The 23,452-nt window shown below is 41.4% G+C and overlaps 1 protein-coding gene across 1 annotated transcript in view; it reads left to right on the forward strand.

Annotated features, from left to right (window-relative positions):
• Window positions 1-2,038: 2,038 nt before the first annotated feature.
• ONECUT1 (one cut homeobox 1) overlaps window positions 2,039-23,452 on the forward strand; it is an 89,512-nt gene continuing 68,098 nt past the window's right edge. Inside the window, exon 1 of the mRNA XM_030189244.1 lies at window positions 2,039-3,128. Coding sequence (XP_030045104.1) covers window positions 2,039-3,128 — 1,090 coding nt within the window. The remainder of the gene's footprint in view (window positions 3,129-23,452) is intronic.

The following is a 23,452-nucleotide window of genomic DNA, read 5'->3' on the forward strand; positions in this document are numbered from 1 at the left end:
TTATATTTTCTGTCCTCTGCAGTGCTGTTACCAAATGTACTTTTATTAAGGATCCCAGTCGCCTTTTGAAATCACTTGTACTGTTTAAAACACGGTTACCTCACAGATGCGACCTGCCATGAGTCTGGTCCTCCCGCAGTTTGGTTTGAGGACAGTGAAGCCCCCATTTCGGTGGAGTTGGCTGCTTTTTGTTAATGGACAAACAATGGACACATCTGTCCTTTCTTGAGAAACCTAAAGCCCCTCCCCTGTTCAGTCTCTCTCCCCCCCCCCCCCCCCCCCCCCTCCCTCCCTGCTCAGCTGCATGTACGGGGTAGAAAGTATTCAGTTTTAAAAAGAACTAATAACACCTACGTTTATTAAACTACGCACTTCTGTGCTAAAGCGAGGCAAAGAGCTCGTGCGGTTTCTTTTTTTTTCCACCATCAAAAGGTTGTCAGCAGGATCCCCTGAACAACCTCCCTTCACGTCTACCCTTACAAATCGTGTAGACTCGAGCGTCTAAACAACACATCCACCGCTCATTTACCAGTTCAAATCCTACTCTAGCTCTAAAAACAACAGGTCCGCTTACACACACAGCAAAGCGTTACCTTCTTCCCTAGTGAAACCGACAACAAAGAGGGGCGGGATATAATTACCCCGATTAACCTTATTTGTATTTTTTTTTTTGTTTTTTAGAAGTGTTAAAGTGCCGAAGTCGGATATGTAGTACATCTTGCCCTCCCCTCTTTTTATATGTTTAATCTTTTTGAGAGAAAGAAAAGGAAGAAAGAGCGGGAGGGAATTAAAAAATGGGATTGCTAAACCTGTCGCGTTTTGAGAAGCGAGTTGCATGATTAAAGGGCGCCGAGGCTGGACTGCTGACCACTGAATTCTGCTAATCTGGATCACGTCTGCTTGGCTTTTGTTGGTTGGTTAAATAGGGTGCTGCGATTTTGTACCCTGATGTGTTGAGTAGGGGAAACCCGGAAGTTAATATTAAAATTCAATTTAAAGAAGCTCACACACTCTAAATGCTAAGTCATCAAAGGGGAGGGACTAGGAGATTTAATTACAGCAATAAGATTTCTGACTCATTCTCAGATCTGGCAGAGGTGTGCTAGGAAGAGAGAGAGGAAACCTCTGTATCCTGTGCTGTTTTCGCTTTCTTCTTTGGTTACCTACTCAGTGATATAACACTTATTTTATTCAATATGTATATTTGATTCGTAATAGCATTCAACTGTTGTTAATGCTCAGATCAGCTCTACTCGGCCTGTAAAAGAAGATTGTGCAAGATGTTTTTTTTTTATATACTAATAAATTCTAATTTACGTTCGGGTGCTTGTTTTGCTTTTAACATTGAAAAAGCCAAGATAATTGCACTCGGAATATACCTGGCAAATAGTCATTCCAGAAATGCAAGAACCAAAAGGGCATTTCTTAATCTCAAACACAGTGACTTTGAAGGTTAAATAGAAATAGAATTCTACAAGTTCCTTTGTTATGTACTCGTAAGACGTCTTTACTATGGAGTATGTTCGTATAGGAAAGGCTGTGTAAGGTGCAATTTTATGTTTTGTTTTGCTTTTAGTTTGATCATAGTGAAAACTGCTGCTTTCTTGCTTCCCAGGCGCTGGCTTTGCGATCTAGCTCGAAGAGTAAATAAATGCCTCCCCCCCCCCCCCCCCCCTTAATATGGATAGTGATGTCACAAAGCGGTGTGGCGCTTGCACGGCACGGAGTGCGCACGCGTTCTCTCCTTCGGCAGCTGCAGCAGCAACAGAGCTGTGGCCAAAAGACACTGGAACAGTAAGAGACATGGCTAGAGATGGCGAGGGACACGATCAGACTCCGATCACGGCTGCAGATGCTGTTTTAAAAGAACGGGGGCCTTAAAATTATTTTAGGAACAACAACAACAAAAGAAACCGAAAAAAAAATAATAATAAATATTACAACAAGAAACCCTGCATCCGTCAAATGTGAAGACTTCCTTGGACCTTTCACTAATAGATCAGATAGATGTTTTGTTCACGAGCCTGCACGAATAATAATGAATGCTCAGCTGACGATGGAGAATATTGGCGATCTGCATGGGGTGAGCCATGAGCCGGTGCCAACAACGGTTGATTTGATGAACGGCAGCCCTCATCACAGGAGCTCGGTGGCCCATCGCAGCAATCACTTGCCAGCACACTCTCGCTCTATGGGCATGGCTTCCATCCTGGACAGTGGCGACTACCACCACCACCATCACCGACCTCCAGATCATGCTTTATCGGCACCCCTGCACCCCACCATGACTATGGCTTGTGAGACACCCCCTGGGATGAGCATGAGCAGCACCTACACCACATTAACCCCTTTGCAGCCTCTACCTCCCATCTCCACGGTCTCGGATAAGTTCCCTCATCACCACCACCACCACCACCATCATCACCATCATCCCCACCAGCGGATACCGGGCAATGTGAGCGGCAGCTTCACTCTGATGAGGGACGAAAGGAGTCTAGCTTCTATGAACAATCTCTACACCCCTTACCATAAGGATGTAACCGGCATGGGGCAGAGCCTTTCTCCTTTATCTGGATCGGGGCTAGGGGGCATCCACAACTCACAGCAAGGGCTGCCCCACTACGGGCACCCCAGTGCCACCATGCCCACCGAGAAAATGCTCACCCCCAATGGATTTGAAGCCCACCATCCAGCCATGTTGTCCAGACATGGTGAGCAACATCTAACCCCGCCATCTGCTGGCATGGTGCCTATCAATGGGATTCCACATCACCCCCATGCCCATCTGAATGCCCAGACTCATGGACAGATTCTGGGCTCTACCAGGGAGCAAAATCCTTCTTCTATGACTGGATCACAGGTTAATAATGGAAGTAATTCAGGGCAAATGGAAGAAATCAATACCAAAGAAGTAGCTCAGAGGATCACCACCGAGCTCAAACGGTACAGCATTCCCCAGGCTATTTTCGCCCAGAGGGTGTTGTGCCGATCACAAGGGACTCTCTCAGATCTTCTGAGGAACCCCAAACCCTGGAGCAAGCTCAAATCCGGCCGGGAGACTTTCCGAAGAATGTGGAAGTGGCTGCAAGAGCCGGAATTTCAGAGAATGTCGGCTCTCAGATTAGCAGGTGAGGCTTAACAATGCATCTCTCTCTCTCTCTCTCTCTCTCTCTCCCTCTCTCTCTCTAAAGTAGCTTCAATGCTTTTTGTTCAGATACAATCTAGCATTCTAGAGTTTTATCGTACATTTACATTTCCCTTGTTTACTTTGCATATCTTTGACCTATCATCCTCTGCCTTACTGTGCCACTGTTTACACACACATTAATATGCTAGCATAGGAACAATATGTGCACATATTAGAAATCATGGATCACATGTGAGCGCAGAGGAGTAAGTAGTACGTCTTGTAAAAATCCTCCTCTTTGGCACAAATATTAATAGTTATGCGCCTCTTGTTCATTGTTGTTGCACATCTAATTTGCATACCTCAAGTATGCACACGCGAACGAGCGTTTCGGTTGTTGCACCTATCACACGTAAGAGTCTCTCTCGCTCGCTCTCCTGATTGCACTTGTATGTTGGTCCCTAATAAATCCTGACTGGGAGAAAAGGCGGACCTAATTTGTCCAAGCTTTTGTGTCTGAAATTGCTTTGCTGTAAACTCAACATTCGGTTTCAAACACCCCCCCCCCCCCCCCCACACACACACACACACACACACCACCCTGGACACACACATACCATGAATAGATAGACAGACCCACATTGCTACTTTCACATCGGAAATCCCACTGAGGCACCCTGTATTTCAAGATTAAAAGCAGTTTTACCAATCTGTCAAGCATTTTTTTTTCCTCAATAAAATTTCGCTGCATGAACAACAATATTTGCCTGCACATTGCTCTGGTGTATTCAGTGGTTGTAACCGACTGTTCACGACTGAGAATATTGGGTTGTGCTGTGAAGGTTTTATGCCTTTGTGTTTGGAGAAGAATGTCAGGGTTTCTTGTGTGGGGGTTTCTAGTTATCAGTATTACCCTAACATGCAATTAGACTACTCTGAAATATTTATGTTACATTTATAAATTGAAGCTCTGCATGAAGAAGTAATACGACCCGGTATAATTACCATTCGGAGTATCTCCAGTTCAACCCACCTGTGTTTCTATGTCTTGCTCTAAAAAGGAAAACTTACTTAATTTGCTTCACATTCGGTTCATTTCCAATTAAATAGCTTTTTGTTGTTGTTGCATAAATCTTTGCAATTTGGAGTTACAAAGGTGTATCACGAGAGAAAATGCCACTGAAAATTGTTTATTTTAAGGTGTTTGGGGGGGAGGGGGACTAAGAATAAGGTTCACAGTAATAGTCATTTGTATCAGTATGTTACAAAGTGTATCTAAGATTCGTGTGTGCAGTGTGTGTATGCCATTGGCATTGTGTGGATTTATTGTCTAGGCATGCATCTCTACCACACACAAACATACAAACAGGCACGCACACACTTTAGAAACATAATCAGTTAACACTCTGTGAATGGCAGATACTTTCTGTTTAGAAGAATATTCCATGTGGTGGCAAATCCAGCTTCTTAATAGTCCTCTATATTGCAAGAAATTGATTCCTGCTTACTACTGTGCAAGAAGGTTTCCAGTTGTTAAAATTTTAGTGCGTTTCACTTCTGTTTCGGTTTTCATCCCCCCTGAATTGATATTGTATTGAGAGTAGCTTTATTATGATGGTGATGCCTTGAGTGAAGGTTTGTTAATTAACTGATAGGTCTCCATTAATTTGTCCCCAGAGAGCGCGAGACAGTCAATGCTAGTTGGTGTCAGGGTCACCGATCCGCTCAAAAGGCAAACCTAAGGGAAGAACTATGGGTTTTGGCCTATATGTATATGACAAAATAAATAAATGACCCTCTGTGTGTGTGTGTTTCTTTTAGATAACCTAACGTTTCCATTTTCTTTTCTTCTTCTTTGGTTTCGAAGTACACAGAATTTAATTTTGTAGAAGCATCACGTCGAGTGGTATCATTTCATTTCGTAGATTGAGATGGCCTCGTTGGTTTTCTTTTTCTTTTCTTTTTTTTTAACCAATGTTTATAAAATGGATTTTACAAATAAGCAGGTCATTGCGCGGCAGTTTTTCAGGGGAGCCATTTACCAAGAAATTAAAATCTTTAGCAACTCCCAAACGAGGAAGTGTGGAGTTCGGTCTGTGTTTCAAATGTCCAGCTAACGATTGATTCAACTAGGTTTCTTAAGTGTGAAGTGTATTTTTACGACAATTTGGTCGACCTGAATCTCCATTTATTTACATGGATCAATACTGGAAACAACCGCTTGAATTAGAATATGTTGGAAACCCCTTCTTGGTGTTGTCTCAGAGTAAACGGTGCCAAAACAGTGTCTGAACTAATGAAATATCTCTCGATCAGTTGTAGGTAGGCAGATATTGCATAGCTAGAGATAGATATAATATAATTCTATTTGTAGATGCTGACCCCCACATACATTATATTACAGTATGTACTCTGTACGGTTATATATGTATGTATTCTCCTTTGCACTTAGCTATCTCTTAAATTGCAGTATCTTTAAATTTCAAGAACGCATCCCTAAAATGCTTTTAAACTTTCTACAGATGAAAAATACTTTAAACAAATATACGCTTTTAAAATCTTAAACTAGTATATGTTAATTTGCCAGAAATAATATGGGCTTAACTAAATGCATATCAAGTGGATTCTTCCAATAATTTCACCTTACAGGTGGTGTGATAGAACATATACTTTCCGATATAGAGCAAAAAAAAATTACAATATCTAGACATTTTTCGAATAACATTTCAGCTGAAATTAATGGTTGATTGTTTTCATAAACGCCTTATTAATGTTCATTACCGCAAAACCTATTAGGGAATGCTTTGAAAATCTGCTTCTTTTTTTCTGAATGAATTATTCTGCTGATAAGAGAAATGTATTATTCTTTCATTACATTAACTTCCCTAGCTCAGGGGAGCCGTCTGTGCCTGAGTCTTAGTATCCACAGGGTTAACCCTTCCCCACGGTAGTAACGGGCCCGTTCAGCCAGCTACCCTGCCAGTGACCTTTCCCTCCAGACTATGCCAGGCTTGACATTTAGCTTAGCACCCAATCCAAATGGTATTCGCACTTGCAGAAGAACCTACTCCGTGAAATTCAGTCCATCAATTTTTCATTCTATATTGATGCTCTTTTCTGCCTGCTCTCTGGGCGTAATCTACATTGTATGATACTACGTCACCTTTTCAGGATCTTAAAAGGACACGTAGCAATCTGGATTTGCTCTTTCAGAGACCTCCATAGAGAAAGACCTTCGGCCGTAAAAGGCTAATTTTAGCAATCGGTATGGAAATGCAAACCTTTCATGGAGACTCCAAAAAGAAGGAAACTGAAAGTGAGCGTGAACAGAGGATACCTTTCCAGCGATTCTTTTGTCCAGTTCAGTTGCTCAGTAGCCCAAGTCTAGAGCGTTGATTGCTGTTAATAAGCCTACAAAGTGCCTTCTCTCTAAAATTCAAGGTACCCAGCAACGTGTACATAGAGATACAGTTCCGTGCGTCCTGTTTCTGCTACTGGGCAGCCTGGTAGCACTACCCACTTACATATATATAAGATTTAAAATCAATATTTCAAAGATGTCAATTTGCAACACTAATTTGGTATCCAAGAGATTAATTTGAAAAGCGAACACAAATCTACAGGGAAAGTATAGCTCTTATTACTGTATCATCCAGAGAATACACTTTTCATTTGGAAATATTTGCAGGTGTGAGAGCGCCTTCTGCCTGATTTTGTGTGTTCGCTTTTGTTTTCTTTTGTTGGGGATTTTTTGGTGTACTAAGGGGAGCTAAAATTACCCCTCCTTCCCCTAGCAAAATACTCCCCCCCCCCCCCCAACCCACACACACCAACAAGTATCTAAACAAACCATTACAAATGGAAACAAAAATGAGAACAAGACTGCTATATGGTACAATAAAGCCCACAGCTTCCCTTTATTGAAAACAAAACAATCAAGGATTTCACATCCAAGCTGTATACAATTTAAATATGTCAGTTGAATAAAGGTCCTATGAATCCTACCCGCCAAACACAGCTCACTCATAACCCCACCATGCTCAGTTGGGGCTTAGGGAGCAAGCATGGACCTCTATATACTATTAAGTCAAATGACCCAACAATATAACTTAATTTTACAAGCTAGTAGAATTAAGATTCTCAAATCATCACCCCCCTCCCCTTTACTGCGACAGAAAGAAGGCCTAAATATACGCCCTAACAACCAGGTAGTAAATGAAAGGTGGTTGGGTGGAGAAAAGAGCAGGAACCAGATCCGATCCTGGGAGGGGGCTCCTTAATCCCACCCTCAATGCTCCTCCCAGGGCATCACCCCACCAATCCCAAGCCGGCCTTTCCCCGCCCTCGGTGGTTTGAACTCAAACAGCCTCTAGATTTTTAATTCTAAACTTCTCCCACTAATGCACCAGCTCAGGAGTGGGGGCCTCCCTGCCCCCAGTTGCTAGGGGGTTCTCGGGAAAAGCCTTGCCCCTTGCTTGTCTTTCTTTTGGGATTTTGTTGCTGTTTTTGCTATACATCTACAGTTTGGTAGATCTGGGGAGGTTCCAAGAAGCTCTAGTGTCCCAGGAGTCCCTTCCTTGGCAAAAACTGAAAGGACAGCCTGGAATGTCATTTCAAAATTGTGAAGGAATTCTCATAGCCCCCCCCCCCCAAAAAAAAAATCCTCTTTATAGGAAAGACCCTTTGCACTCATGCTTTTCCACCATACTGGATCTATAGGGGAATTCTTATGGAAGGCTGCCCAACAGCTACAGATTATTTTAGACCAAGCTTCAAGTTTAATAAGACTTGACATACCACTTTGAAAAGTGTAGTATACAAACAGTGGTTCTCAACCCAGTCTTGGGTCACACCATCCCAACTAGTCATATGACAGAGAAAGATTTGCATACAAGGGAGGTTGTGCGTGCAAATTTATCTCATGCATATTCGATGGGACCTGTCTAGTTGGGTGTGACCCAAGACTGGGTTGAGAACCACTGTTTGTATACTACTCTCTGTACAATACAGGGGTGTCCAACCTTGGACCTCGCCAGGTCGGGTTTTCAAGATTTCCCCCACATAATGGAGGCAGCGCATGCAAATAGATTCATGCATATTCTTTGGGGGAAATCCTGAAAACCCAACTGGATTGCAACACCGACGTTGGACAACCCTGGTATATTTCAGCACGTTTGTTTTCCAAATAAAAACGAGCATTACAAATTAACACCATGATGGATGGCATCACACACTGCATGAATCAACCAGTTCGTACTTCATCTAAGTTGGTCGTCACACTGCTCTGAACAATAGCTTCTACATTATTTCAAGGGAGAAGCTTAATGAATTCTCAAATGAGTGACGTGTAAAAACTTTAACTGCTGGAGGTGATCATTAACCTTCTGTTCATTTATCTAAATATTGTTTTCAAATATAGAAGATGCACTTTCCTTTAAAACAACATTGTTTTATATATTAAAACTCAGTTTTCCGACGAAAGAAAATATTTGAGCTTAGAAATGCCATCTAAAATGATATGTAAACATCAAGTCACACAGAGGGTGGCCGATTTATTTGCAAACCAGGTCATGCACTTTTTGTGTGAACCTATTATTTTACATAATATATTTTTTGTCTAGCTGTAAGTTATTATAATTGATAATACATGTCTACCGACACCTAATTATTCATATTTTTATGTTAAATATATCAACAAGTAAAATAACTGAGGCTGCGAATTTCATGTATAAATACCCAGAAAGATGACGAAATACAATGACTACCTCTCTCTCTGATTTGCTCCTGCCTGCTGTATTCATCAAATCCGTTCCCATAGGGTGAAAACGTCATCTTAACAATTAGAACTTCAAATGTGTTTATTTCCATCACCTTTCAACAAAATCTGAAAAGCGCACGTGTAGTTGTTTAATTTATCTGACTGATCGGAAGCACCATAAAATTCCCTAACCTGGATCGATCAGGTTCAAATTTTGTGTGAAGGTCGGCCATGCCATGGTCCTACAACGTGCCAAACGAAATTCACCAGAATCTGATTAGTGACCGTTTAAAAGATGCAACGAAAATCCTGCTTAAAATGCATGAATTCAAAATTGATACTATCAAATAAATATTCAGAATAAATGCTAATGCTTTTTGGACACTTACCATGAAACCTTTGTTTTATTTCATTTAAATTGCTTTAACCACTGGTTGGCGCCCCCTTTCTGTTCCCTGCAGTTGAAAGTATTTCGTGTAAGGGTACTTAACCAATCAAAATGCTGAAACTTTTTAACTTTAAAGTCATCACTTAATAGACAGTCTTTCTAACTATCCGTGCCGGGTACAGCTATTTAAAAAAAAAGTATGCATATTTCCAAAATAACTGCATGTTTTTGGATTGGTTTGTGTTATAGGTCAAAAATAGCCAAGCTTAGATACGAAAGAAAAAAGTTAATTGTTAATACTAAAGCATATGTGTGTGTGTGTGTGTGGGGGGGGGGGGGGGGGGGGGTAATATAGTTTTCTTCCAAATGCCTCCCGTCAGTTGAAAGCAAAAAGACTGAAAGTCCGGTAGCTTTTCCTGAACTTTTAGAAGAACCTAATTTCCATACTGGGAATGAGCGCACTTGTGCAAATCCAGTGGTTTTTATGACCATGATTATCCGTCAGCTAATCGAACTGCTCAGTTTCAGAATTCTACTGTGTAATAGGCGACAAGACAGTAAAGTTAGGCACATTTTCAGTTTAGCTTTAGCCTTTAAAGTGGCTAATTGTAAGGCGAAAAACAAGCATAGAGTTTAAAAGTGCAAAGTCCGTTAGGCAATGTGTGGAGTTAGTTGAGAAAAATGTGAGATATTTTAATTCTTACCTTGACCTTTTGGTTGCTCTTTTGAAGTACCAGATATTTTAATTCGTCATGGACTTACACTCACAGTAAAGCCACTCGGGCTAGCACGAAACCCATAGTAGTTCATAGTAGGTCAAGTCAATGGGGTTCCACATGGCTAACAGTGCAACAAATTTATTTCCATACATCTTTTTTTTCTGTAGCTGCTCTACTGTCGTTACACTTATTCCTGCATTATAGTAACTGCATTTCTCTGTAACCTCATTTATGGGGTAAATCTGTTCTCACCTAGTGATGTCTTAGCAGTCAGTCCAGCCGCTCCAATCAGTTCAACATTTTTTTTTTGTCATAAAGTAATGTAACATGAGGCATAGGAGAGTCTTATCTAGCATATTAAGTCCAATAATATACTGATACTCTTTCGGGAAACTGCTTTTTAAATTTCAACAATTTCAGTTTACCAGCAATCTTAGGGAGACTTATTTTCAGCAAGTACTGGACTTAATTTATAAGGGAATACTAGCCCTGTTGGGGCTGGGAATAAAAGTCTATTTACTAGAGGTCACAATTTGTGTTGGAACAGCTTATATTACTGGTGGACTTTGATTTTAATTGTAAAAGGCAAAATGGACAAAGTAGGTTGCACAATAACATTTAGAGGGAAATAATTTACACCTGCTGGAAAATGTGTTGATCTTTAAAAAACAGGAATAAATTTAGTCACACACTTTACCTCCATTTTGGAAAAGAGTGCCTCCAAAATTTGAGATTTTCTTTACAAAACTGCCTACTTCATGAGAACAGTTCTGTAGGCTTCCGGACCCTTTTTAAATTGGGGGGGGGGGGGGGTGGGAGATTATTTTATCCCACAGTTTTTAATGTTCACAGTAGCACTGGCATCTAAAATTAGTGCCCCCTCTCCTATGACATATATTCAGAGGGGAGGCTCTATCCAGCACAAATTTGTACCCTATTGGACTGGCTTCTGCAATCAAGTTATAAATGAGAAACAGAGAAAAATGTAGGCAGATAAAGACCATATTAGCCCTTCATATCAATCATGACTTGGAGTTAATTGGTAGCTCTGCAAATTCATACTGCCTAGGAGCCAGCTTTGTGGGTGCTGTGGATGCTTGAGCACCCCCAATATTGAGAAAATGCCATGTATGTGTCCAGGGAGGGGTTATTTCCATTGGGCTTTAGCACCCCCAATAATTTTGAAAAGTTGACTCCTATGGGATAAATGTTACAAGAAAAGGGACCTGTGTGGTCTTTGTGCATCAGCATAAGAGTATCACAACACATAAATAATACACTGATATTCTATAATTGTGTAATATAATATTCTTTGCATTTATTAATTCTGTGAAAGACAGAAAATATTTAAAATGCAAAGTCCTCATTCCAATTAACCTGTAATACCCAGAAATGTTTAACCACAGCAGTTCAAGTTTAATAGAACACACTGAAAATTGTGGATTTTCAATGTGTTCTAACAAAGTGATTATAGTGATTACTATATCATCATTATGTGCATTGTTTTTGTGCAGAGTGGATAAGTAATTAGTTTTTATAAATTCAGATTATTTTATACTACAAGATCTAACAGACCTCCAAAAATATTCTGTGCTATTAGCTCTGGACCCAAAAAAGATTCCAGCAGTACAGAACAAAATTTACTATATACTAAAAAGAATAAAACAACTAAACCAACAACAAATAGAAGAGAAAAACATATGTCACAAAATAAAATAAAGCAAATCTCTGAACACAGATCAGTTCTCCATTTGCATCCTAAAACTTGAATTAACTGTTGACTGTCCTAATGATCCCAGTGTATTGAACCCCCATCCCCCACTACATACATACACAATCACTTTGACACTAAAACTATTGATTTCCAGTAGCAATACTTCTTAAGTGTTCCTTATTGGTCATTTGTGTGCTTCATTATTATTCTGTATTTGTAATATATTAGTATATATGCACACACAAACACACATATATAAATAGAAAGATCTCTAGATAGAGATATATTTGAGGAGAGAGAGAGAAAGAGATGCATGTATAACACTATGATCATACAAGGAGAAATATATAGCAACTGAATTTATATAGTTTAGTGATAATATCCAAAGGAGTTTGTCTCATGACTCTCAAAAGAGGTTATATGATTGCATATTAACCCCCCCCCCCCCAATTCTATACATTTGGGCACCAATCCAAGATGTGTGCCCAACTAAATTGGCTAATGAGCCAATTAATGCCAATAATTGAGTTAATTGGCACTAATTGATGCCAATTTGGATTTCCACATACATCTTGCACCCAGATCCCATCGTGTTCATCCCAAAAGGGGGTGTGGCCATGGGATGTGTCTGGTTGGATCAGGGGTGTTCCTAAAATTTGCATGCAGTGTTATAGTATACCAGAGATGTGCACCCAAATTGGGCACCCGGAATTACACCTGGTTTCAGTAGGCATAAGTCCTGGCACCAAAATCTGGGCACCAAAATCAGCACTCAATGCTTTTTTTCAGTGCCAATTTTTAAGCACCATTTACTGAATGTAGCTGCATATATCTATGCAATACATCAGCCATGTTTTTAGGCATAGGCAGTGGAATGAACTGGACCAATGGGTCCATGGTCCCACTATCATCAGCAACTAGAAAGCTCAGGTGTGAAACATGAGATTGATTTGTTTAGCGCATCCAACCACAAAGGTATTCCTCTGGTCCTGTTTTTCAAGTCCTTTTTCTCATTTAGCTAGCTTATGCTATTACAGCGCTTGGCAACTTTAGCCAGAGACATGAAGGCTCTGCTCTAATTAAGGTAGACCTGATGGTGTGACGTTTTTCAAGTCTAATGGAATCAGTCACAGCAACAGTTTGGGGCCTAGCCATGAGGTTACTAGGGATTGTACATGGGTTTTATACACTAAGCAATGCAGGGAGGGATTGAGCATGGGTGTTACAGAGACGCCAAGGGTGACCCATCCCAGAGCTGGAGATTTACCACCGCAACGCTGGAGATTTAAAGGCCAATGAGTGAGATTTCTCTCAAGGGTCCTTGACAAGTCTTAAACCAGCTCTAGCATATATACATTCCAAAAACTGACATATTCTAATCATAAAAGAAAATTATTTTTCCTACCTATGGGGGTCTTTTACTAAGATGTGCTAGCATTGTTATCTCGCACTAAAAATCAGCTGGTGCTAAACACTGAGATGTCCGTTATATTCCTAGGGGCATCGCAAAGTTATAGTGCCAGTTGATTTTTTAGTGTGAGATAAAAATTCTAGCGCACCTTAATGAAAGACCAACTTTGGTAATCTTCTTTTTTTCCTACTACACAGTACTTGCAAAGAGCTTGACACACAACACAAAGTCCATATCAATGAGAAAGGGGAAAGGGAAATGGGACTTGATATACCGCCTTTCTGAGGTTTTTGCAACTGTATTCAAAGCAGTTTACATATATTCAGGTACTTATTTTGTACCGGGGTAATAGAGGGTTAGGTGACTTGCCCAGAGTCACAAGGAGCTGCAGTGGGAATTGAACTCAGTTCCCCAGGATCAAAGTCCACTGCACTAACCACTAGCTACTCCACTAGGTGAAAAACAAACATATTAATCTAAGGAATTAAGAATAAACTAACATTCTCATCAAACCTGGAATATCACAAACAAACTCACAATAAGTCATCACTTAGCTTCTTTATCAATAAGAAGTCTTTCTAATTATACAAGGTCAAAGAAAATGCAGTCCACATCAGTCTGATTCTGGTTTCATCTCAGTAACAACAGCATAACCTCTCTCCAGTAGCAAACATATTATAAATTTACATAAAACCCTACAAAAGTCACTCAGGACCTGTATGACACAAACCTGCCATTCCATAACAGCACCAACAAGGACCTTCCTAGGAAAAGGCAGCATTGTAAATATTGTGGTGAACCCACAGCATCAATAAACTTATTTGCAAAATTGAACAAGCTGGATTACTACTACTACAGGGCCCAACAAACAATCAACACTAACAGAATATCTGGCCTTGGTCACAGAAGCAAACACAAATAAACCCTCTCCAAATACAGGATAAGTGGCCACAAACTAAGGGCCCTTTCACTTTCTCCTACATAAGCACACAACTATGGAATGCACTATCAAACGTCTTGAAAACAATGCAAGAACTAACAATCTTTCGGAAATCATTAAAGACCAATTTGTTCAAGAAGGCATACTATAACGATCCAACCTAAACACCCGCAACACAACAAAACTTGTACCAGAACAGGACACTTAATTCTTCCTCCTTAACCACCTAATTCACCATGATTTAAATCAATTACCACTCTGTATTACTCATACTGGAACTGGCGTTCGCCATCACGGTACTATGTAAGCCACATTGAGCCTGCAAATAGGTGGGAAAATGTGGGATACAAATGCAACAAATAAAGAAAATAAATAAAGGTTAGTGAGTGCTAATGGAATTAGCACGTGCTAAATGCTGCACATCCTACTTTACACCTATAGGCCACAGTGCACTTAACGCATGGTAATTCCCGTTAGCTTGTGCTAAGCTTTAGTAAAAGGGCCCCTAAGAGTAGAAATATGTAAACAACAATTAGCTTGAAACCTCAAGAAGCCAGACTCTACATGCAGCACAACACCAGAGAAATAGAATTGCAGGTGTCGATTCCCAAAACTGACACATTGCAATCAATAAACAGAAAATAAAATTATTTTTCTACCTTTATGCCTGGTGATTTTATTTTTCTAAGCATAGTGGTCCCAGTCTCTACTCCTTATCTCTTAGATCGCTGTCCAGGGCCTCCTGTCCATTTGCCACGTTCTTCTCTCCTTCTATCTTCCACTCAGATATTGATTTTTTTTTCAAGCTCAGCTTCCTCTGAAACATTTTTTTTGCCTCTCAAATTGTATCCCTCTTTCTCATCCTCCAGTCTTCCAGCTCCTTCTTTTTACTGCTTCTATCTAGCTCTCCGTCTCTTTCCCCCACCCATTTCTAACATCTCCCTTCTCTGCAATTTCCTTTCCATCGATGCCAGGCATCTTGCCTGTCTTCCCTTCCCTCCTGTCTAGCATCTTCCCCTGTTCTCCAGTTTCACCTTCCTTCCTCTCTAGCACCTCCCCCTGATCTTTCCTTCCACCTTCATGCCCAGCATGATCCCCCTATTTCCTCTCCCACATTACTCCATGCCCAGCACATCCCCTGATCTCCCCTTCCACCATGTCCTGCATGTCCCCAATCTCACTTTCCACCCTCTGTACCTAGAATGTTCCCCAATCTCCCCTCATTCTTCTGTGCCCAGCATGTCCCCAGTCTCCCCTTCTACCATATCCAGAATGTTCCCCAATCTTCCCTCCCACCTTCCTCCTCCCGAATCTCTCTTCCCACCTTCCTCTGTGTCCAGAATGTCACCTTGCTCTCCTTTTCCCAACTTCCTCCTTGCCCAGTGTGATCTCCTTTTCCACCTTCCTTCATGCCCAGCATGTCCGCCAACCTCCCCTTCTACCCTCCTCATGCCCATCATGTCCCTCCAATCTCTCTTTCCCACTTTCATTGCTGCCGCCGCTACCTATATTGGATCCACAGTTTAAAATGGCGACTGCAACCTCTCGCAGTATTCTCATGAAAGTTTGCGGCCACCATTTTAAACCGCAGAGCCAGCAAAGAAAGCAGCGATTAGGGGATCGCTGCTGCCTGACCGGACACCAAAGTCGCCTCCTCTCATTGCGTGAGAAGAAAGGGCCTTGGCATGTGAGCTGAAGTCGGGAGACCAATGCGTGTGTCACATACAAAATGCATGTGACTTGGTATCTGGTGTTAACTTGCACGGAATACATGGCCACACATTGCATTAAAATGAGTGCTAGTAAGGCCATTCAGTATCCTGCAGCATGCAGGAGCTTTTGATGTATGGTTACTGCAGGGGTTGCTAGGTATGGGGTTGCATACATGGTTTTGCAGAGAGGATTTCAAGCCACTTTTTAGAGATTTAACTGCCAGTTTCATCTTGTTTTGCAATGAGAAGGAAGTCCCTGCAAGTTTCAAATGCAGACAAGAGGTAACAGATGTGTGCGAGTGTCCGAACAAAACTGAAAGTATAAGGGAACATCTGTGCCTGTTCTGCACCTAGATATGAGCCTTGCAAAAATGTGTGTAAATCATTTTTGTGGGGCTCATATTTAGGTGCAGAAGAACAGGCACTGATGTGTGCTTTCACTTCCTATTTTTATTTGAACATGTACACAAAAGCCGTGCTTACTGTGAAACTTTTGTGAACATGTTGTATCTGGCTCCCATTAGCCACAAGTTTTCAGTGCATAAAATTTGCATCCATTAGCTTTCTGTATGGCATGGTATTGCATTCACAGTAGAAGCCACGCACTCACAGCCCAATGATCAGAAGCCCTGCGCTGTTCCAAACAGTACTCTAAAATTAGCACCAGAACCGCACGGGGCAATAATGCCCCTATGATCAGACCTAATAGCATGCAAATTTAGGCTTGCTATTAGCTCTGATCATAGGGGTACTTCTGTGGGAGGAGTTCTTGGACAGGTCCAGGCTGTCAAAAAGAAAGCCCAGATCTGTCAAACACCAATGTGGTCTGGAGGTCTGGTGGACCTCCAGCCTACCCAACCATCACCACCACCCCCCCCCCCCCCAGACAGAGGCCCTGGTGGTTTAGTGTCCCCCAACCCCCACAAGAAACCTGACCCCCCTTGCAAGAGATCCAACCCCAACCCCCCCTTCAGGACACTCAACTCCTGACCCCCACCCCCTGACATAAGAGAGGGCTGGAGGTCTGGTGTCTTCTGTCAGGGGGGTCGGGGGTCAAGGATCGGGTCTCTTTTGGGGGGTTCAGGTCAGGTCTGTTGCCGGGGGAGCTGTGGCTCTTCTGTTGGGGGTGCTGGGGGAGCTGCAAGCATGCAGATGCATGCTGGACAGGTCTCCCCATTCCTCTCCAGTGCTCTGTAAAACTTAATGCCAGCTCCAAGCTGGCATAGGGTTTACAGCAGTAGCAGCATGCTGGTTTGGTGCGCTGCCCGCTGAGCATTGGGGAGGAATACTAATGTCCCTGTTTAGCATGCATTTGCATGCTATTAGCGTTCAGAGCCAGCGAGCGCATTGTTACCCGCGCTCTGATCCTGGAATGTAGGCAAACACAGACGCTAGTCCAACACTAATGGCCTCTAGCAGCCGCATTTGCTTTGGATCATCTGGCCTCAGACATCTACACCCAGCTCTACCACAAGCTTTTCTGCATTGCCCCTGCTGTTTGTCAGGAGGTAAAGTAAATGTTGTTACTTTGCACACAAGTAATTACTTTTCCTTTGAAATGTTATAGCAGAGGTAAATTTAAGTATAAGAGTATTTGCTATAGTTTTCACATAAAAGCTTTTCAGGAAAAAGAGCATTTAATTAATTGGGTGGAGTGATTAAAGAGAAGGATGCATTTTAAAATAGAAATACCTATATTTTAGGGTAATGTGAGGTTGTTTAGTTATTGATTTATTTATTTTATTTTATTTAACACATTTATACCCCACATTTTCCCACTAGTTGCAGGCTCAATGTGGCTTACTGAACTGAGTGGCCCTTTTCTTTTGCAAGAAAGGAGTTGTTACTGTGCTGTAGGGAGGTCATAGATTTTTAACCTGAATGAATCTAATCAGCAGTAGACCCTTCAAACTCTATGTTGGATTGAAGTATTACTAGAAAATTGCAAATAAGCATTTCAAAGAAAGTTGCCCTAAGTCTAGAATCCATCCACTAATTCTACAAGGATATTCTTTGTGTGGATTTATGGGCAGGTATTATATTCAGTTTAGGCTTGTGTGATTAGATGCTAGTCATGTACTGCTTTTATTCCTATTCCAAGCATGCACCGTGGTTACCATAGAAGGGATTAGAATAAAAGCAGGAAAACAAATCCTTACAACATTTTTAAATACATTTCCTTGTAACTAGATAGATCCATATGTCAAATATTTATGTAATTTGTATTTTTACTGCACGTTTGGACATCATTCTGTCTCATTAGAAGAATTATGAATTCTAGAGTAGTTTCAGTGTACAGGAATGATACAGATACTCAGACATAATATATATTTACCCCAGGATTCTATATATATGGCACCTAAATTTCTGCATGGAAATTGAAGCGTATTCTATAACAATGCACATAGCTAAATAGGTTAACTGGCTAATCAGCACTGTTAATTGGATGTCAACATGCAATTATCATGAATAATTGGAATTGAGATTTAGGCACACTATCAGGCTTATTTTCGAAAGAGAAGGGCGCCCATCTTTCGACACAAATCGGGAGATGGGAAATTGGCATAATTGAAAGCTGATTTTGGGCAGCCTCAACTGCTTTCCATCGCAGGGATGACCAAAGTTCACGGGGGCGTGTTGGAAGCGTAGCGAAGGCAGGACTGGGGCATGCATAACACATGGGTGTCCTTGACCGATAATGGAAAAAAGAAGGACGTCCCTGACGAGCACTTGGCCGACTTTACTTGGTCCATTTTTTTTACGACCAAGCCTCAAAAAGGTCCCCTTACTCCCTCAGTGGTCACCAACCCCCTCCCACCCTAAAAAAACTTTTTAAATATTTTTTGCCAGCCTCAATTGTCATACCCAACTCCATGACAGCAGTATGCAGGTCCCTGGAGCAGTTTTAGTGGGTGCAGTGCACTTCAGGCAGGGGGACCCAGGCCCATCCCCCCTACCTGTTACACTTGTGGTGGTAAATGTGAGCCCTCCAAAACCCACCAGAAACCCACTGTACCCACATGTAGGTGCCCCCCTTCACCCCTTAGGGCTATGGTAGTGATGTACAGTTGTGGGGAGTGGGTTTTGGGGGGCTCAGCACACAAGGTAAGGGAGTTATGCACCTGGGAGCAATTTATGAAGTCCACTGCAGTGCCCCCTAGGGTGCCCAGCTGGTGTCCTGGCATGTCAGGGGGACCAGTGCACTATGAATGGTGGCTTCTCCCATGGACAAATGGCTTGCATTTGGTCATTTCTGAGATGGGCGTCCTCGGTTTCCATTATTGTCGAAAATCGGAGACGACCATCTCTAAGGACGACCATCTCTAAGGTCGACCTAAATTTCGCAATTTGGGCATCCCCGGCCATATTATTGAATCGAAAGATGGACACCCATCTTGTTTCCATAATACGGTTTCTCCGCCCCTTTGCCGGGACATCCTGCAAGGACGTCCTCAGAAAAACTTGGGCGCCCCTTTCAATTATGCCCCTCCACGTGTATTCTATAACACAGTGCACCTAAATTCTAGTCACATGGTTGTAAAGGGGGAGTGGTCATAGCCAGGGCATGGGAGTTTCTAAAATCTATGCACAATATTATAGAATATACCCGATCTGTGCCTAATTTAGGCATTGGGATTTACACCAAGTAAAACGTGGCTTAAATGCACGCAACCAAATTTGGTCGCATGGAGAGCCACTCAGCATAGTCTATATACTGCGCAGAAATTTAAGCCTATTCTGTAAAATTTAGACATACTTTACAGAATATGCCTAGGCATATTTTTTTCTGCATGAATTTTTCAGGTGCCATATATAGAATCTAGCCCATAACGGATAAATAGAGTGAAATATTGATCCTGCCTGTCTGGAATGGAGGAGTAGCCTAATGGTTAGTGTAGCAGATGTTGATACTAGGGAACTGGGTTTGATTCCCATTGCAGCTCTTTCTGACTCTGGGCAAGTCAGTTAAGCGTCCATTGCCCCAGGTATAATAAGTACCTGTATATACTATGTAAATCACTTTGAATGTAGTTGCAAAAACCACAGAAAAGGCGGTATATCAAGTCCCATTTCCCTTTCCCTTCCCTTTGAGTGAGTTGTCTCTCTAACTTATGAAAATGGAGGTACTCGGTTTAGCAGATGAAGAATGGGTAGAACAGAACAGACTAGGAAACTTAATCTCTAGGCCACTAGTTCAGATCTGATCCAAATAAGGCATGACCTTAGGACCATTAAATAAACTCTGGATGACCTATGGAAATGTGTATTTGGTTGATCGCAGATCTTTAGTGCCTACATTCTAAAGTAACAGAGCAAGTTAAAGGATGTAAATGGATTGCAAGTTTTAATAACATCTTGAGCCATCTGTATCTCCTTTCACCATGCAAGGCAAAAAAAAAGTAAATGATAGAAAAATGTAATATTTTTGTGGAGTAGATGCATATCCCACAGAACAGGTTAATCAGCACCATTAACTCTTCCTTCAAAGCTTCACTAATTTGCATCCTAGTTCAGCACCTCAATATATGATGAAAAGCAAAATGGGCATGGAAAACGAGGCACTCCCTCATATTCAAAGGCAAATCCCTTCCCCTCCCCCAGTTCAACAGAGTGATTCATATTAATAGGTTAGTTAAAGGGAACTTACACTAAGCTGCTTCTAGTTAGTAGGGAAAAGCTTCTACCACCCTCACGAGGCTACTATGAAGCTCATTTTTAGACAAAGACTTTACTTGTCCTACCCTCTGGGTATATATGACACCAATTCTAAAGCTCACTCTTGATCTGTATCATTTTTCAATATGATCAGCACATTATTTCGCAAATATGCATTCTATCTGATAATAAAATGAATAATTTCATATCTGAATTAGGTTATGGCCCTAAAATTCTTGTGTTCAATATAAGGAAATCAACATTTGTATTATTATTCATGGATCAAAGCAATCCATATATTTCAATACATATTTTATAAATTGGACTGGTTTAACTTCTGGAGCAGACTGATCATTTTCTTCTTTGAATTCCCTTGAGCAGGCTTTGAAAGTAACAGTAGAAGGGCCAACCCAAAGATGAGGCAGGACTATGGCAGTTGCCTAATGGTGGCAGTTTCAGGGAGTACCAAACAGCACCTGAAATCAGAACAAAATAGCTCCTAACCACCATACAAATAACATAGGCAGGTGGCATACTCATTCAGCACTTCACTCAGTTCCAATACTGCACATAGTCAGCAAATGAACACATATAACACAAATATGAAGGGAAAGAAAAGCATAGAAAAATGTAGGCAGACAAAGACCATATGGCCTATCCAGTCTGCCCATCCATGCCATCTACTCTCCGTATCATTCCCTTAGAGATCCTATGTACATGTCCCAAGCTTTCTTGAATTCAGATACTGTTTTCATCTCCACTAGTTCCACCAGGATGCTGTTCCACAAATTCACCATCCTTTCCATGAAGAAGTATTTCCTCAGGTTATTTCTGAGTCTATCCTCTTTCAGCTTCATCCTATTCCCCCTCATTCCAGAGCTTCCTTTGAACTGAAAAAAAAACTCGCCTCCTGTGCATTTATACCACATAGGTATTTAAATGTCTTTTTCATATCTCCCCTCTTCGCCTTTCTTCCAAACTATACATATTGAATTTTTAATCTGTCCCCACATGTTTTTATGATGAAGACTAGGAGATGAACCAAACTTTATTAATCAGTATATTGACTCGACACAACGTTGGCCCAGACGCTCATGCGAGTGATCCGGCTCACGCTTCAGAACAAAGGTCTTTTTTAAGACCACTACAATACAGACTGTATTTTACAACATTGCTAATTCTGGATCATCGTTATCGTTCTCAACTCCAGTATTTAGACTCCTGATGTAGGCCCTTTGGCAGAAACACAACGTTGTGTCGAGTCAATATACTGATTAATAAACTTTGGTTCATCTTCACTCTGGGACTCCTGGTTTTTTACCCACTGCTTTGTTGTATTGTGACTATCCGTGGGACTTCGTTGAGTTCTCCACATTTGTGGATTCTCTACTCTTTTATGATGAAGACCACTGACCATTTTAGTAGCCACCCTCCATCCTGTTTATATCTTTTTGAAGGTCCACTCTCCAGAATTGTATACAATATTCTAAATGAGGTTGCACCAGAGTCTTATACAGGGGCATCATCACCCCCTTTTCTGACTGGCCATTCTTCTCCCCATGCACCCAAGCATCCTTCTAGCTTTCGCCGTTGTCTTTTCTACCTGTTGGCTACCTTAAGATCATCACATACGATCACACCCAAGTCCCACTCCTCTTTCATGCACAAAAGTTCTTCTCCCCATAAACTGTACTGGTCCCTTAGGTTTTTGCAGCCCAAATGCATGACCCTATACTTTTTTAGCATTAAATATAAGCGGACAAATTCCAGACCATTTCTCTAGCTTTGCTAAGTCCTTCTTCATGTTAGGCACACCATCAGGGATGTCTACCCTATTTCTGACTTTGGTATCATCCACAAAAGGCAAAGCTAACCAGACAGCCTTCAGCAAAATTGCTTACAAGAACGTTAAAAATAACCGACCCAAGAACCAAACCTTGTGGCACACCACTGGTAACATCTTTTTCCTCAGAATGAGGTCTGTTTACCACTACAGTCTGTTGCCTCCACCAACCAATTCTTAACCTAGTCAGTCACTTTAGGGTCCATACTGAGGGCAATCAGCTTATTATTAACCGTCTATGTGGAACGGTGTCAAAGGCTTTGCTAAAATCTAAATACACCACATCTAGTGTTGTCCCTCGATCCAATTCTCTGGTCACCCAGTCATAGAAATAAATCAGATTTGTCTGACAGGACCTACCTCTAGTGAAACCATGTTGCTTAAGGTCCTGTAATCTATTGGATTCCAAAAACTTTACTATTCTCTGTCTTAAAAGCATTTCCATTTACTTACCACAGAAGTCAGACTTACCAGCCTGTAGTTTCCAACCTCTTCTTTACTTCCACTTTTGTGGAGAGGGACCACATTTGCTCTTCTCCAGTCCTTCAGGACCACTCCCAACTCTAGAGAAGCATTGAAAAGATCAGTCAGCGGACCCTGAGAAGGTTCAAAATTCTGGCCATAGTCAGCCGTGGCGCTTGGATATCACTGGGAAGCACATACAGATAAGTTCAGCTTATAATAAGTAAAAAAGAAAAAAGAGAGAAAACTTGTATTATTGAAAAATATAGAAAAATCATAAGGAGGTGGAGGGTTTGAACCGATGATGAGAGTGAATGCTTCCAGATAAAGTAGCTGTGCCACAACAAGAGGGTGCTCTTTGAGGTATTTCCTCCAATGTTCCTTCTCTTTCCTTCTGGTGAATGCTAGATGCAAAAGATATGATCTGAAGTCAACTGTTATAAACCGATAAGTTGAGAAGAGGACTATTGAATTTGTATGCAGTTTTCAAACAGCCCATTTTACTCAATTATGTTAAGAGGACTAGTGTGTTGGATGATCATAATTTTTGGAGGTCCAAAGGTCATACAGTTAATGGGGAGGGGGCAAGACTGTAGGTTTGCCTAGGACGTTTAATACTCTTGCATGGTTCCTAAACAATGGTGATTTTATGTAGCCCTCATAGTCTTGTCCAGTATATGATGTTGAGTATTTGGTCCTTCCAGCCATCCCTTAGGGGCACC

The sequence above is a fragment of the Microcaecilia unicolor genome, chromosome 1, assembly GCF_901765095.1.
Source record: "Microcaecilia unicolor chromosome 1, aMicUni1.1, whole genome shotgun sequence".
NCBI lineage: Eukaryota > Metazoa > Chordata > Amphibia > Gymnophiona > Siphonopidae > Microcaecilia > Microcaecilia unicolor.